Below are 15,834 nucleotides of genomic sequence, written 5' to 3' on the forward strand. Positions count from 1 at the left end.
GTGAACAGAGACATCCGAGGTGAGCAAAGGCACAGGAATGCAGTGGTTTGGGCCCACGTTATGGATCAGGGCATAGGTGTGTGCAGGAGGAGAAAGTGCAAAGTGATGACGGACGGAGGCCCACGGGTGAGGGGCAGGGCCGTGGGCGTCGGCTGGAATGTACAGGAGAGAACCAGGGGCTTGCACACAGGACTGTTGGGCTCACTCTTCAGAAAGATACCTGAACGCAGTGTAGAGATGACTGGGGAAGAAGGTAAGGCGAGGCAAGGCTTGGTGGAGAGAAGGCCGGGAGGGGACAGGGTGCTAATGTTCTTGGTGTGCAATAATGTTGGAAGAAGTTCACTATCTGAACATGGTAATTAGGGTTTTGAAAGAATTCGCTTCCCATAGTACTTAAGGGAATGCTTTTTGAGGGACCCAAAATATGCTCATAAAGGAAAGAAAATAACTTCACCGTTTCTTCGTATGAATGCAACACATGTTAATTACCAAGTGAGTACGTACCATGAGTGAGTTTCTTAAAAATGGTAAGAATGAGTCACAGTCAACTCTGGAGAGGAACAGTATTTGTATAAGGTTTAAAAATTGGTTCGAATCCTACTACTTTGAATTACACAATGACTATGATTGATGATGGATCAAGTCATTCAGACCATTGGGAACATGCTCGTTTTAAGCAGAATTGTGTATAATACCTTTGGCTTCACTCTGCAGGGTGAGACTTTGCCAAAGGAGAGATTTATTGCTCTATTATAATAATTATACAATTATTTATAACTATTTCAAAAACGTGCTAAGCACCATAAAAACACGGTTGGGAATGGTTTCATATTTTGCAATACCTGCTTATTTAGTAATTCTCTTCTGTCTTTGAAGCAAAAATGAAGAGTACAAGTAAGTAAAATGAAGAATCCTTTTGATCTTCAATTACCTTTAAGTGGAAACTCAAGTACCGAGGTGTGACAAAGCTTTTAGCCATTAGTCCAGCAACTCTAGCAAGTACAAGCTATAAACCAGAGAAATCTGTCTGTGGACAAAGCACAAATATAATGCTTGAGTGCATGGGTATCACAGTTTTATAGTTTAAAGAATAGTTTTTCTCCCTCCTCTCTAAAATAGAAATCTCAGCCAGCTGCTGGAAGCTCTTGTCTGTAATCCCAGCTACTTAAGAGACTGAGATCTGAGGATCATGGTTCAAAGCCAATCTAGGCAGAAAATTCCATAAGGCTCTTTCTTTTCAATTAACCAGCAAAAAGCCAGAAGTGGAGCTGTGGCACAAGTGGTAGATCGCCAACCTTAAGTGGCCCAGTAAACAAGCAAACAATGAAAATAAAATGAAATGAAATTGAAACCTTTTATAAGTCTTAGAGGTTAATCAGAATTAAGTGCAATTAATATAAATGTTGGTTATATGTCATTGAGGGCCAATCTTTAGTAAAGATGAAAAGTAATTTCTCTCAATAAGATTAAGAAGAGGGGCTGGGAATATGGCCTAGTGGCAAGAGTGCTTGCTTCGTATACATGACGCCCTGGGTTCGATTCCCCAGCACCACATATATAGAAAATGGCCAGAAGTGGCACTGTGGCTCAAGTGGCAGAGTGCTAGCCTTGAGCAAAGAGAAGCCAGGGACAGTGCTCAGGCCCTGAGTCCAAGTGCCAGGACTGGCAAAAAAAAAAAAAAAAAGAAAGAAAGAAAGATTAAGAGGCTACCTAATAATACAGAGCAATTCATTTAGGATTCCCAATAAAGCATTTTGATATGATTAAGAGCCATATTTCCTAGAAGCTTAGTTTGTGACTACATCAAAATAATGTCAATTTATTCTTCTTTTAGCATTGTCATAGGGTTATAAAGTCACAATATTAGTGCAAATAAAGAGTACCTGGGGGAAATTTTCTAATGGAATGGCACACCACACTCCTCAGTCCTTGTTATTTTTAAAAGCAAATTGTTCTTTGTTTCCTAAAGGTGCTGTACAATTCAAATGTCCCTAAATGACTGAAACAACAATCCAGTTTTCTATTCCAAACACCAGTTCAATTATGGCTGCTTACACATAAAGTTTGCAAAAGGAGAATAAAACGGATTGCTTTTTGTTGCTTGTACTACATTTCCAACTGATTTAATGCTCTGACAAATTAGAACACTGTTAGATTATTAAAACGGGGAAGACATTTTATGAATCCAATCTGTACTTTGGCATTTCACAGGAAATTTGTTATTTGCAGGTTTCCTTAGAAGCACTTTAGAAGTCAATGTATATGATTTATAAAACATGCATTAAATAGGCATCTTGCTAAAGTAGAACAAATCATCCAAATAAAATACAGTGCTTTAAGAAAACCAAGAGGTAAGGAAGTTTCATTGGAAATGTGAGGACGATTTGATGGAAGACGTTAGAAGTCATTACATTTTCATATCACCTCTAAAGCTTGAGTCCTTCTGTTCATTGTGTGTAAACACTTACGTCACTAACAGCAGCTTCTAAGTGATGTGGTCCTATCTGTCTTATCAATCTGTAGAATGACCTGAGATGAAACTTTCAGAAGTAGGAAACTTTTTTTTTTTTTGGCCAGTCCTGGGGCTTGGACTCAGGGCCTGAGCACTGTCCCTGGCTTCTTCTTGCTCAAGGCTAGCACTCTGCCACTGAGCCACAGCGCCACCTCTGGCCATTTTCTATATATGTGGTGCTGGGGAATTGAACCCAGGGCCTCATGTATACGGGGCAAGCACTCTTGCCACTAGGCCATATCCCCAGCCCTGAAGTAGGAAACTTTTTGTCATGTATCAGGGGATGGTTAAATATATAGAGAATTTGAGAAGAAAAGAGACAAAATGGAAGGCCCCCATGGAAAAGTTCTTACTGTGTGTGATATGGAAATTGTTAATTAAATGGAAGTAATTCATGTTTTCCCCGTGATTTTCTATAGACACTTTCGAGTCCATTTACACCTATTAGAAAAAGAATTGATCAGTATTTACAAAGCGGGAAGAGACCCCAAAACTGTCTGGGAAGAACATGTTCCTGGGTATTTTGACCGTGTGTTTTTGACAACCAAAAATCCCTTCTTCACCACATCTCTGGCCATATCTAGCCTAGGCCAATAAAAGACAACCTTTATAGAAAGTCCAAATAACTTACTTGGAACATCCAGGCACAAATGGAGGTGACATATCCAAATACACATGCAGGAAAGTGTTTTCTTTAGTCTTATGTAGAATATATGTTTGGCCACCCTTAACCATAGAAGGAATCACAGGCAAGACAAAAACTTTGATATTCCAAATAACAAAGGAGCTCCCTATACCATAAGCACAGAGGCTTTTCCTTGATGACACTTCCTTGCATGATGTTAGACCGGTCAGTAATCCTCAGTGCTAGCCATGTTGACCAAAGCAATGAACTGTACTTCTTGAATACAGAAGCCATCTCCCTCCTTTTATTTGTTTTGCACGAAAGTGTAGCCCACAATTATGCTTAACTCAGCTTCATTAGGACATGAGTTTCCTCATTACAAATCTGTTAAGAAATCAACAAAACACGAGTAACATTCCACTTGTGTCACTGGACCTCATTCTGATCACAGAAAGCTATTTAAATAAACCAGAGCAGTGTACAGCTTATTCAATTTAGAACACCTCACCATCCAACTGAGGACAATGCCATTTCACCAAGTCTAAGGACGCTGGTCATTTATTCCAAGCATGGAATAGTATAAAAGAGAAGGGGGCAGGAGGAAATCACCGAAAGCTATGTTAGCGCGAATAAGAATTAAGTTCATGCCACAAAGAAAGAATACGGTTTCATTATCACGATCTGTTTCTGGAAAAGAACTTTCTACCCCTTGTTTTTCTAAGTCAATTGTTTTTATCAAATGCATAGGCGAGGGAAATGGTATGTACCAGCCTAAGAATATAAATGAAATAAATCTTTTCATACTTGCAGACTGCTTGATCTGTATTCCGGAAGATTTTCCTTGGATATGAATCATGACATTTGTCACTAGAGGTACTTTGAAACCACCATCATTGATAGGAACTATGGCTAACAAAGGCGAACCGTAACGTGGATACACATTCACAAAGAGACCTGTGGTTGTGACTCTGACTTCTGACTGACCTTCTGGTTGATATTGTGCTATGATCGTCACTGTCTGCCCAGCCCCCTTCAGCGCAGCCGCTGCCTGCTCATGAGACGCCCCGCGAAGGTCAATGCCATTCACCTGAAAGAGAAGGAATTGGAGCACGTTAGGCACACCCTCCACATCTGGATTGAAGAGCGTCTTTACACGATCTACAATTATGCCTCAGATCCCTAAATGTATGCCTACCTAAAAGGATGCCTCAAAACCCAACTCGGGTGTTTCTTAGCAAGTTCATGGCCTTGGTACCTTTTAGACAGCAAAGGGATGTGATTGAGGTCTCTCCTGGCGTTTCTGGCCTGATCTCCCTGGACAGGAACCTGTGTTGGCTGTGTTCACCAGGAGAGGACATGGCGTGCGCCCTTCCTATCACGCTGTGAGTCTCCTCCTGGATTTCCAGGGGTAGAGGGAGCCTTCACAATGAGCAGGGAAACAGAATAATGAAGAGATATGCAGGCAATGTCCACAGAGAAGTGTGTGCCGACAGATGAATCCACTCAGATGAGGTTCTGGAGAGAGCCATGGAATGGAGCTGGCTGGGGGCCAAACCTCTCTCTTTGGGCGACTGCCTAGTCCTGTCATGCCGAGCTTGGTGAGACAGCCCTGAGCTCTGCTCCAAAATAAACTTGACTGCCCCATTTCTCATATACGATTCCATAATGAATTCTGACAAAATGAAATCGAGAGTGCCTGGAGTTTAGTTTGCTCTTGATAACTCCCATTTTGGGGGCCCATGCTGAAAGAGAAAACAGAACATCTAAAAAAAAAAATGAGCCCTAAATTCTGCCAGGGTATAAAATTATCTGTTAAGTCAAATTTAGTGAGAAGCAAAAGCTGAAAAAAAATCTTTCTTAAATCAATTCAGTCTAAGGGAACGAAGTATCAAATTGCCAAGGGTTCCGTGACTGCCCCAGAACGAGGCTGGTTAGGTGGGGCACAGGAGAACAGGAATGTCCCAAGATGCTTTTCTGCTAGAAGTGAACACAGAGTGAGTCCGTTTCCCATATGTACAGAATTAGAGTTATGCAGAGGGTGTCCTATAATTCTGTTCTCTTACATTTCTAGGGCAGGGTGCTAGAGCCCCTGATAGAAGAAGAAAAGAATGGACTATGTACAGTGTCATCTGATTTTGCCTTTGGTAGCCCTCTTTACCAATGACATTGAGTGGCAGAGGGAGAAGGGGTATCCTTTCTTTCTGCATCTGGCCTGGAGTATCCTAAGCTTGAATTCTATATCCTGGTGCTCTGATAACTCTGCCAAAGTCTCCTTTATTTGTCTTAACAGTTTTACTTGTCCCTTTGCTAGCTTCCTGTTCTGGTGACTCTCTCTCCCTCTCTCCCTCTGTCTCTCCGCCTCTGTCTTTCTCTCTGTCTGTCTCTCTCTCTCTCTCTTGCTCTCTCTCTCACTCTTTCTATGTACCACTTGTAGGGCTTGAATGCAGAGTTTTGAGCTTTGTCAGGGCTGATGCTCTGCCACCTGAACACACCTCCACTTCCAGTTTGGGGGTTTAATTGGAGATAATCTCACAGACTTTTCTGCCTGGGCAGAATCATGATTCTCAGATCTCAGGCTCTCGGGTAGCTAGTATTAAAGACCTGGGCCACAAGCGCCCAGTTCTAGTGCATTCTGTGGTCGTGTGTGTGTGTGTGTGTGTGTGTGTGTGTGTGTGTCAGGCGTGGAGCTTGAACTCTGGGCCTGGGCACTGTCCCTGAGTTCTTCAGCTCAATGCTAGCACTCTGCCACTTGAGCCACAGCGTCACTCCTGGTTTTCTGGTGGTTCACTGGAGAGAAGAGTTTCATGGACTTTCCTGCCCGGGCTGGTTTTGAACCATGGTCCTCAGATCTCAGCCTCCTGAGTAGCTAGGATTACAGGAGTGAGCCACCAGTGCCCAGCTCTAGTTAATTTTTTTTACTGCAATCAGTAACACGGGGGAAATCCATTACATTAGGCCTGGTCTGGCTGTGCCAGCCATGAGCTGCCTGTGCCGTAGCACCTCTCTGAGCCTCGATTTTCTTCTACCACAGAAGGAAGGGGGGGTTAGGTCATGCGGGTGTAAAGCTGCTATGAAGAACAAAAATCCAGACTTATTGTCAGGTAGAGGACAATCACATTACTCAGCGGTGTTTCTTTAACCAGGAAGTTGAACACATTCTTATAAGTTTATCGGTTACTTTGAATTTTCTTTTTACATAAAATAACAGTAAACAAGAGCCATCTAGTTTAGGAGTCTCTCCTCCTGTTGCAGATACAGCAGTGTCTCAAGGACCTGTGAATTTGGATTTATCATAATTGGAAAGAGAAACCACACTTCAGCTTCTAGTTAAGAAAAATTACATTGTCCAAAGGGAAATGTGAGGCCATTTCCTGACTCATTACCTGATTTGTGTAACTATTTATATAACTATAACCTCTCTGCCCATCTGTATATCACCTTTATAATACATATATACGTATATATGAGAATAATTACTGTACCATTGTTCCTATGCTTCCCCCCCTTTATTGTCAAAGTGAAGTACAGAGGGCTTACAGTTTCATATGGAAGGCAGTGAGTACATTTCTTGTTCAACCTGTTACCTCCTCCTTCATTTTCCCCCCCTCCCCCCTCCCCCTTTCCTTCTCCCCCCACCATGAGTTGTACAGTTGGTTTACTGCAAATGGCTTGTAACGATTGCTCCTAGGCTGCTTGAGAGCAGAGTAAGCAGAGAATATTCAAGAAGTATATGTCTATTGCCAGCTCTGCTCCAAGACTGTGAGTTGAGGTGGATGGTTCTGGAGCTGCTTTTCACAAGGCTGCACCCGAGTTTGTGGCTGCTGGGGTTTCCACCCCAGCTCTGGTCATCTCCACAGACAGTGCCTTGAGGGGTACACAGAGTTTAAACTTCCTATGGCCAAGAATTCCAATCTTTGTTCCTTCATTTGCCAGGTGGGAGAAGTTATTTGGCCTCTTGGATCTTAGTTTCCTTACACATCAGAAAATATTGATTCTTATTTCACTCGGTAGTTCTCAGAAAGATGATGTAAATAGTGTGTTTACCATAATAATGTGGCACCTGGTAGTAGTCAATGTGAAGCTGTTATCTGTACCGTGGGAAAGCTATTATCTCTGAACTCAAGACCGTTCAACAACATTCACCAACAGCAATAAAACAGAAGGATAGAAGTCAGTCTAGAGAGCAGTTAAGAGCCATATGTTTAACTGAACTATTATCTGTGCAAAATCTAAAAGGGTGACTCAGTAAGAATCAAGTTAACTGGCCCTAGACCTCAGTTCAAATGGATCAGGTTAAGAACACAAGGGAATGTTTCCAGTCCAGATTCCACCTTGCAGGGTCTGGGTAGAAAATGGCAGCGGGGTCCTGCAGAGGAAATGGAGCAGAATCCCAATGATTCCTAATGTCTTCAAAGAGACGACAGATAGGAAGATGAGCAGATGAACCACAAACAGACTTAGTAGGTGAAGAAGGCCTCCATCCCTTTCTTAAGAGGGATACATCTATTTTTATTTTTCTAAAATGATGCGGAGGTGCTGTGATGTAGAATCACGGGGACCACTGGTACCTGCCACGCATTTATTCATGCCAGCCAATGGGCCACTCTGGAAAATGAAGGCTCTGATCTGCACCATCTCTAGAGGTCTCTGATGTTCGCCAATTTCACAATTTCCATGGCTTAAAAATAACATCGCCAAAGTGTTGAACAGTTAGTAAACTGTTTTCCCACTTTACATTTCTCATTTAACAAGATGAGACACAAACAAACAAATGGAATGGAAACATTCACATGTATTAAGTGGTCCTCACCACATACTTGTGAGAGAAGGAGGCAGACTATAAATATCCCACTTGACCTTGAATTTGAGCAGTCTGGGTAGCTGGCGTAGAACTCACAGCGGGAGAAAGGGGAAAGTGCTGACAACAGAAGTGGTTGCTCAATGCCAGGAATGAAGGCTTTGTCACTAACTTCCAGGGATGAGCATTTAACATGGTTTACCCCATGCTTGGAAACAGATAACCCTGACAACAGTGAAAAGCTGGGCTTGAGAATAAATGATCCAATACAGGATAGCCAGATGGGAGCTTATTGCAATATTACCAATGATGGAAGATGAAAGTATGAATGAGGAAAAATGGGAAACTGAAACGTGGCACTGCTTGAGAGAAGATACAGAGGGAGGCTCTTTCGATGCACATTCCTTGTGATAGATCTAGGAGCCAGCCAGAGTTTAAAGAATATTAATCACATTGAGAAGATTAGAAATGGGTGAATATAGTGTCAACAATTTTTATTTCCTTTTTGGAACTAAAACTCCTTTCTGGAGTTTCAACTCAGGGCCTGACACTTGCTAAACATCTAGTCGGCCACTTGAATCACACTTCCAGACCATTTTGCATTGGTGAGTTTTGGGTAAGGTCTGGATTTGTGCTCAGCCTGACCTGGGTTGTAATCCACCTCCTTGTGCTTCCCCGGTCATGAGGGAAGCCACCGAAGCCAGCCGTGGCCCCTCGGAGCTGGGACAACGGACGTGCACCACCACTGAACCCAGCCACTATCTCCAACATTGGATGCCCAGCTTGACCTCAAACAAGGGTCCCCTGCTGTCTACACCTCACGTAGCTAGAATTATAGGCTTGAGCCACCAAACTGTGCAAATAACTGTTTCTAGGGAGTGAGGCAGAATTGGGGGCTTGAACTCAGGGGCTCATGCTTGCCAGGCTGGTGTAATACCACTGAGCTACATCTTTAAACGTTTGATTGGGAAGTCTGGTGGGGAAGATGATGCATTTTGCTTCAGACATGATTAAGTTCAGTGTGTCCGCTATACATGACAGTTGTGCAAGCAGGTGGGAAATTCCTGAAATTTAGAGAAGTGTTTGATGCTAATAATACTTCTGGTCTTTGTGCTCCCAGGGGGTTTCCCGGGCCAGTGGAGATGAGACAAAGAAAGGATTTACCAAAAACATGGGAGGTGACACTAAGTAGCAACTTCATGGCGTTGTGAGAAATAAGCGAATCCACATCAAACACTTAGAACTGGACCTGGCTCTGGGAGGGACACAGGTCAGCTCTCATTGACTCCTTCTGACACACAGGGAGAGGATGACCTGAAATTGTTTTAATAAAGGCGTAGTTTACCAAGGAAGTGCTATGGTTCTAATCCCTGACAAAGAAAGCATGGGGCTCTAGAAAATACCATCCCAGGAGTTAAGAGTCCTGCATCTCGGTTGCTAGCTTATTCGACTTCATCTCTCTGGGCCTCTTCTCTTCACTAAGAAAGAGACATGCATAGTAACTGTTGGAGGTCCCTTCTGGTGATGAATACACCCAGATTCTGTGCTCACTATGTATTTTGTTGACAGCTCCAGGAAAACAAACAGTTCATTCAGCACTAAACTTTCCCCATGCCCTCCAGCATGTTTCAGAGTGAATCAACTATAAATTGTATTTGAAGTGAAAATTTCTAATTAAGTTCCCTCTCCTCCTGGAGGCTCTGTGCTTGGTAGAGAGTGATAACATTTCTGACAGTAGCTGCCTGCGAGCTCAGGGTACAATCCTGGAATGCAGGCAAAATGAAAAAGTTGACGCTGGATATTTACATATCTTAGGAATTAAGCAGTCTCCTTTTGAAACTTGAGTTGTTGATGAAATATGGGCATTTTTTTATGTTTAAAACTATTTTAGTTTGACAATGGAGGAGGCAGATCCTTTGGAATCGAAAATGGAAAATAATAGAATATAAATTGGTTATGCAAGCCCAGTGGATGGGAGGAAAATACATCAAACAAATTTTAGGAGTCATGTATTTTGAATAGGTGTCTTTACTGAGCATATATAAGCAAAAGTGGAAACTTTATAAGATGATACTAGTATCTCCAGCTTTGATTTTTGTCTTAACTCTAAACTTGTAAGGTCTATCTTCTTATTTGATATTTACATTTAGATACCCAAAACTTTTCAAACTCACTGTGCTCAATAATCAAACTTAATTTTCTCCTAACCCGTGTCTAGGGGAATTTTGCCACTTTCAACAAGTAGTACGAGTGAAAGAAGGGGTGACACTGTCCCCCCAAAAGTCCTCTTTACCTGACTTAGGTAGCTGTTACCCCCTTTACACCAACTTTATATACACCATAAACATTAAATAAAAACGAAATGTACTTATTTCCTGACTTACAAAATGGTAACCACTCTCTATAACACTTTAATAGCAATGATAAAATTATATTTTAGAAAACAACAAATACTACTACTACTATCAACCACTCAATCCCCTCAACCAGTAACCTGGCTTCTTTGCTCCCTCCTGCTTCCCAGGTCATCCGCCAGCTTGGCTGTCTTCTTCAGCTCCAAGCCCCATTTCGGCTCCATCTTTCTACTCCATCTCCAGCCCTGTTTCCCTGGCAACCCACCAGGTTTCCCAGGGACACAGCAGGAAGCCCTTTACTATTTTCCCAGCTCTCCCTCTGCCTGCCCACCCTCCTCCACTCATTTCCCACTTTGCCACTAGCATGATCTTCATATGTGCATCGGATCACTCTTTTCCCCCGCTGCACTCTTTCCATTGGGGTGCTGAGCTACTTACTTTGCATGAAATCCAGCTTCTTACCATGGTCTTGGCCCCCATTCATCTGTGCTTTGCTAGCTGCGCTCTCTCTACTAGGAACTTCTTTCTACCTTTCCTCACAGCGGCTTCCTGGTTGTGCCAGTGCGCTCACCGACTGGCATGTTCCTTAGCCCTTCTCCTATTTGATCACCTATTTCCACAAGTCTCACCTTCACAAGCCAACTCCTCAGAAAGCACTCTATTCCTCCCAATTACAGTAGCCTCACTGCTCTGTGTGTGTGTGTGTGTGTGTGTGTGTGTGTGTGTGTGTGTGGTACTGCAGTTCATGCTTGCAAGGTAGGTGCTCTACTGATCGCTCCATGCCTCTAACCTATTTTGTTCTGGTTCTTTTTGAGATACGATCTCAGGTTTTGCAGTGGCTGGCCTGGACTGTGATTCTCTTATTTATGCTTCCCACTGTAGCTGGCACGTCAGAAATATACCATTACCAGCTACAGTCCCCTTAAGTTTTCACTTAGGCCAGGGTTGGGCTAGGATCATCTTGGTCTTAGCCTTCTGAGTGGTGGGCCTGTCTTTCACACACCCTGTTTTAATTTCTTAAAGAATTTAGGCTTATCCAATAATTACCATCCCACAAATGCTTTCTGTAATTAGCGACTTTCTCTCCTTTACTCCACTTCTCTAATGCTACGAACATCATGTAGCCACTCAGTAATATTTCCCAAAGTGATGAATCATTGTTACTGTTAGATGACATAATTTCCTTTAATTTACTAAACTTTGACAACTGGTTATTGTATGCTTATTATGCGCCAGGTTTTGAGCAGAGAGACCTTTTCAAGAGGAATCTGTCATGTAAGGGGAGCAGAGTTAATTATATGATAATTAATGATACTCACTGAAATGCAACCTGGGAGGGTGGGGCTGGAGACTCTTTGTTTCTAGCAAGCTTGGTGATGATGGATGAGGATTCAGACATGAGCTCTCTCATGGCAAGGGAGTTCTTTGCTTTTCTCCATTCTCTCACTCATCTTTTATCTGTGCTATGTTTGATATCAGCTGGTTGTGTTAGACTCTTGCTGCTTGAAGAGTTCTCTGGCTCTTTGGGGCTCTACCACCAATTAGGACCTGGCAGAACGGCTCGGGAGCTGCTTTAAGATCTACTTGCATGGTGAGGTGTGGAGATGAAAACGGTGATCTGAATAACCCACAGCAGACCTACACCTCTCAGCCAAGGACTCTGTCCATCCTGTTTGGCTCTGTCCAGAGAGCTCTGTAAATACTGTGTACTACAGTACCAGACACTAGCATCGGCCTGCAGGTTTTATAATGGAGGTAGCCAGGAAGCTACCATCTCATCTGTTAGCCTGCTGCTAAAAAATCCCCAGGCAAAGAGTTGAGCTCGGGGCAGGAGGCTAACTTCCTGCTCTGAAGGGATCTGCCTCATGGCTTCTGACCTCCATCCTCCATCCTGGGATGGGGGAGGCTGGTTTCCACACTGACAGGTCCTCTGGATTGAGAGACAAGTTTACCGTAATCCAGTTCAGATTCTGATAATAAAGGCAATCTCCTGAGGTTTGTCAGCATGCTCTCTATTTGGTCATTGTAAGCGCTCTATTATACTTTTCAAACTTAGGAATTTTTTTGGCAGTGTCTGGAATTCTCATATTAACTTATCACTAAGACAGTGTACAGTTAAATAGCAACAGTATAGAATTGAGTGAGCACATTTTAAAGATCTTTATATAATAAATTACTAAGCAGACATTAAAAGTAATAGTACATGGCTAGAGAAAAGCAAATTATACAACTATTAATACAGAGAGAGATAAGACATACAATATATATGCATACTATATATACGTATATACATATACACTATATATAGTGTGTGTGCGTGTGTGTGCACACGTGTGTGCTTGCGTATACACGCCAGTACTGGGACTTGAACTCAAGCCCTGTGTACTGCCCCTTAGCTTGTTTTGTTCAAGAATTGTGCTCCACCAATTGAGCCGTAGCTCCATTTATGGCTTTTTTTTTTTTGTGGTAGTTAATTGGAGAGAGTTTCACAGACTTTCCTGCCCTAGCTGGCTTTGAACCACGATCCTCAGAGCTCCACCTCTTGATTAGCAAGTATATAGGTAAGTGTACATCCCAGTTATTAAAGATAAAAGTAGATGACATGTGATCTTGTAGAGAATACCTGAAAGATGACGCAAGCAAATATTGGTGGATTGGGAAAAATCACTGTAGGGAAGAAAAGAGATTAGATCTTATTTTATAACCTGCCATAGTATGTGTATACTAATTTTTAAATTGAATTTATGTCTCACATAACAGCAGCATTCAAAGTTTTGAAAGATTTAGTATTGCCTCCTGGAACTGAAGTTTTATATTACTTTAACCATAAAAATACCATTTAAACATAACTATCCCAATTCCAAATAAACTTTATTGGTATGTTTAAGTAATTAGCTAAATTCCTCACAAAATTTGATTAACTCGGAATTAATTTAAACCACACATAGATTTGAAAGCAATAAAGCTTCCTTCTACATATTCACTCAGCTATTTTTTTTTAGTTTCTAATTAGTTTCTAATTTGACTTAGTGAGATTGTAATGCTGTTAAGAGATTCTTGCTCGTATCTTGTATCTTTTCTTTCCCGTGTTGCTGACTTTGCTCATGAGTTGTAAACATCAATTTTAATAGGAGAAGTGACTATCACTGGAGATGAAGCTCTCTCAAGTGGCCACTCTCCAAGCATGTGAGAATCAAGGCTTGGTTAGGAAGAAGGTGCTAATGGATTCCCTTAACTTGACTGTCTTGTTGGTTGGTGCAAGGCTCCGAAGCTGGCTCCTGAGTGCAGGGCACAGCAGCTGTTGCTGACACCCCAACTCCCCAGGAAAATGACATTCTCCCGTGTTTGGATTTCTATGTACCCAGGCATCTGACTATCACACACAATTGTATCCCAGTACTTTCTTCATATGCCTAAAAAGAAGGTCATCATTTCCATATAACCCCTCCCTCAAGAAACATGTTTTCTGAGTTTGGAAAAATTGTGTCAAGAGTGTTAGCATTTCCCCTGCCTCAGGTCCTCAGCTCCTCCCACTGGCCCCCAGATCCACCCATACCTAATGAGCCACTCCTACTCACTGTCTACCTACTTCCCCTTGACCCCCAGAGAGAAGCTGCCACCTGGATAAGGTGCAGACGCCATGTAGCTCCCTCTCCTGTGGGAACTATGGCCCCACTAATAAACCTCCTTACGAACCTTCTTCTCCTGCCTGTGATTATCTCCGCGTGGTCCCCTGGGATGGCCCGGACAAATCCTTTCAAAGAGCTCTTACATTCTCTTCCCAATTGCTTCATGGGCCACATCAACAGGGAAGAACAGAGCAGGTAGATAGGTAGAAAGCAAATTGCATTTATCACTAGTACTGAGCAATGATGCATATTCATCTGTTTTCCTTTCAAAATATCTGTTCCTTTTTATATCCTCTTGTCTTTCTAGCTCACTGCTTGAGCTCTCCACAATGACTTGGGATATTATAACAAACCTCCTTTCCTGTTTATTTTTTTTTAATGTAGACAACTTAAGGAATACTATAGTAAAAACTAAAAAACACATTCATCGAGATTCCACAATGTAGTATTTTAGGACATTAATTTTCCCTTTCTCCCTCTCTCCTTTCTTTATCTATCTACTTACTGACCTATTTACCTATCAGAACACAAGGAAGGACACACGTACACACATACACACACACACACACACACACACACTTTTGAGTCATGTGACTATGTCCCAGATATCATGCCATTTTCAACAAAACATGTTAGCAAGGCATCCGCTTAGTACACAAAAATTATCATTACACCAGAGAGATTTTTCTCACTTATCTTTTTTGAATGTCTCATGGATTTTTTTCTTAAATTCAACATTTGATCAAGATTTATGCATTACATCTGGTTGTTATTATGTGCTTTGAGTTATTATTAATCTAGACTATCACCTTCCTTTTCTTTTAATGACACTGTCTCAAAAAATATGTTCTGGCTACATGCTTATAGTCTGTTGTGCATTCTATCTGTGTCTGATTATTTCTATTCAGATCCAGTTCTAATATGTTCAGCAAAATCTGAGTAGCGCTGTGTCCTTCTTACTACATGAAGTCGTGGAGTACTGCACACTTGTGGGGCCTCACCGCAGCTGATTGTAGGTCCCTTGCTTAAGGAGCACCAGAGTTCTGCATTCGAAAGGCCATTCCTTGGTTAGAACAACCTATCTGTGGGAGGACAGTTAGAAATCATGTCTATATCTTTTGTCCCAGGAAACCTGAGCTACCAAGTGGTTTCAAAGGCATCTCTTGATGAGGCCTGCTGGAAATAGCTATTTTATTCAAGCTTGGAAAATGCTAATTTCACATTTTTTCAATTTAGAATTAGTAGGCCAAGAGTCTTCGGTACAGGAGGGCATCTCCTTTATTTCTTCTTTTTCTCTCTTTCTCTGTCTTAGCATCATTATGAAGTCATAACTTGAGTACCATGCTATTATTATCTATTTCCTCTAAATTGATTAGCCTCTTCTCTGGTATGTCTCTCTCCCATTCCATCCCCCTTTCTCTTTTCTTTATTCCCTCTTCCTTGACAGTCACTTGTTAGAGCTCACCCATTCTCCTTCTCCATAATGCTGTTCACCTTTTACTTGGCACAGATTCATTTATTCTTCTACCCTGCTCACTACTTGGTGGTTATATGTAAATTTCTTATCTTTATGTTTCGTTTTGTTTACTTGCCACAATCCATTCTATTCTCTCAAGACTATATACTTCTCTAAGAAGGAAGATGGGTAGATCTGATCTTGTCCTCATATAGTCTCCCATATTATAGGAGAGGAGACATGGGTGTAGGGAATAAAGCCACTTGCAAATGTCACTGACTATATTTGGCTCAGAATCCAGATGAGAATTCTAGAGTTTAGGTCTCCACATCATAAATCTCCTCCTAATCAGATCCTTGCTGTAGTCAGAAGCTTTAATCCAGCCCAGGTTATTCCCTTCAGATCTCTTTCTCCTCCCTCTCTGCTTCTGATTTCCCAAGACTCCCTGATGCCTTGACCT

At 42.0% G+C, this 15,834-nt stretch overlaps 1 protein-coding gene across 11 annotated transcripts in view; it reads right to left on the reverse strand.

The window, feature by feature from the left end:
- The window catches only part of Dlg2 (discs large MAGUK scaffold protein 2), a 1,704,707-nt gene that overhangs the window by 258,444 nt on the left and 1,430,429 nt on the right, over positions 1-15,834 (reverse strand). For all 11 annotated transcript variants that reach the window (XM_048360010.1, XM_048360014.1, XM_048360019.1 and 8 more), the window contains one exon: positions 4,122-4,224. In XM_048360010.1, coding sequence (XP_048215967.1) covers positions 4,122-4,224 — 103 coding nt within the window. The remainder of the gene's footprint in view (positions 1-4,121; positions 4,225-15,834) is intronic.

The sequence above is a fragment of the Perognathus longimembris genome, chromosome 13 (assembly GCF_023159225.1).
Source record: "Perognathus longimembris pacificus isolate PPM17 chromosome 13, ASM2315922v1, whole genome shotgun sequence".
Taxonomy (NCBI): Eukaryota; Metazoa; Chordata; class Mammalia; order Rodentia; family Heteromyidae; genus Perognathus; species Perognathus longimembris.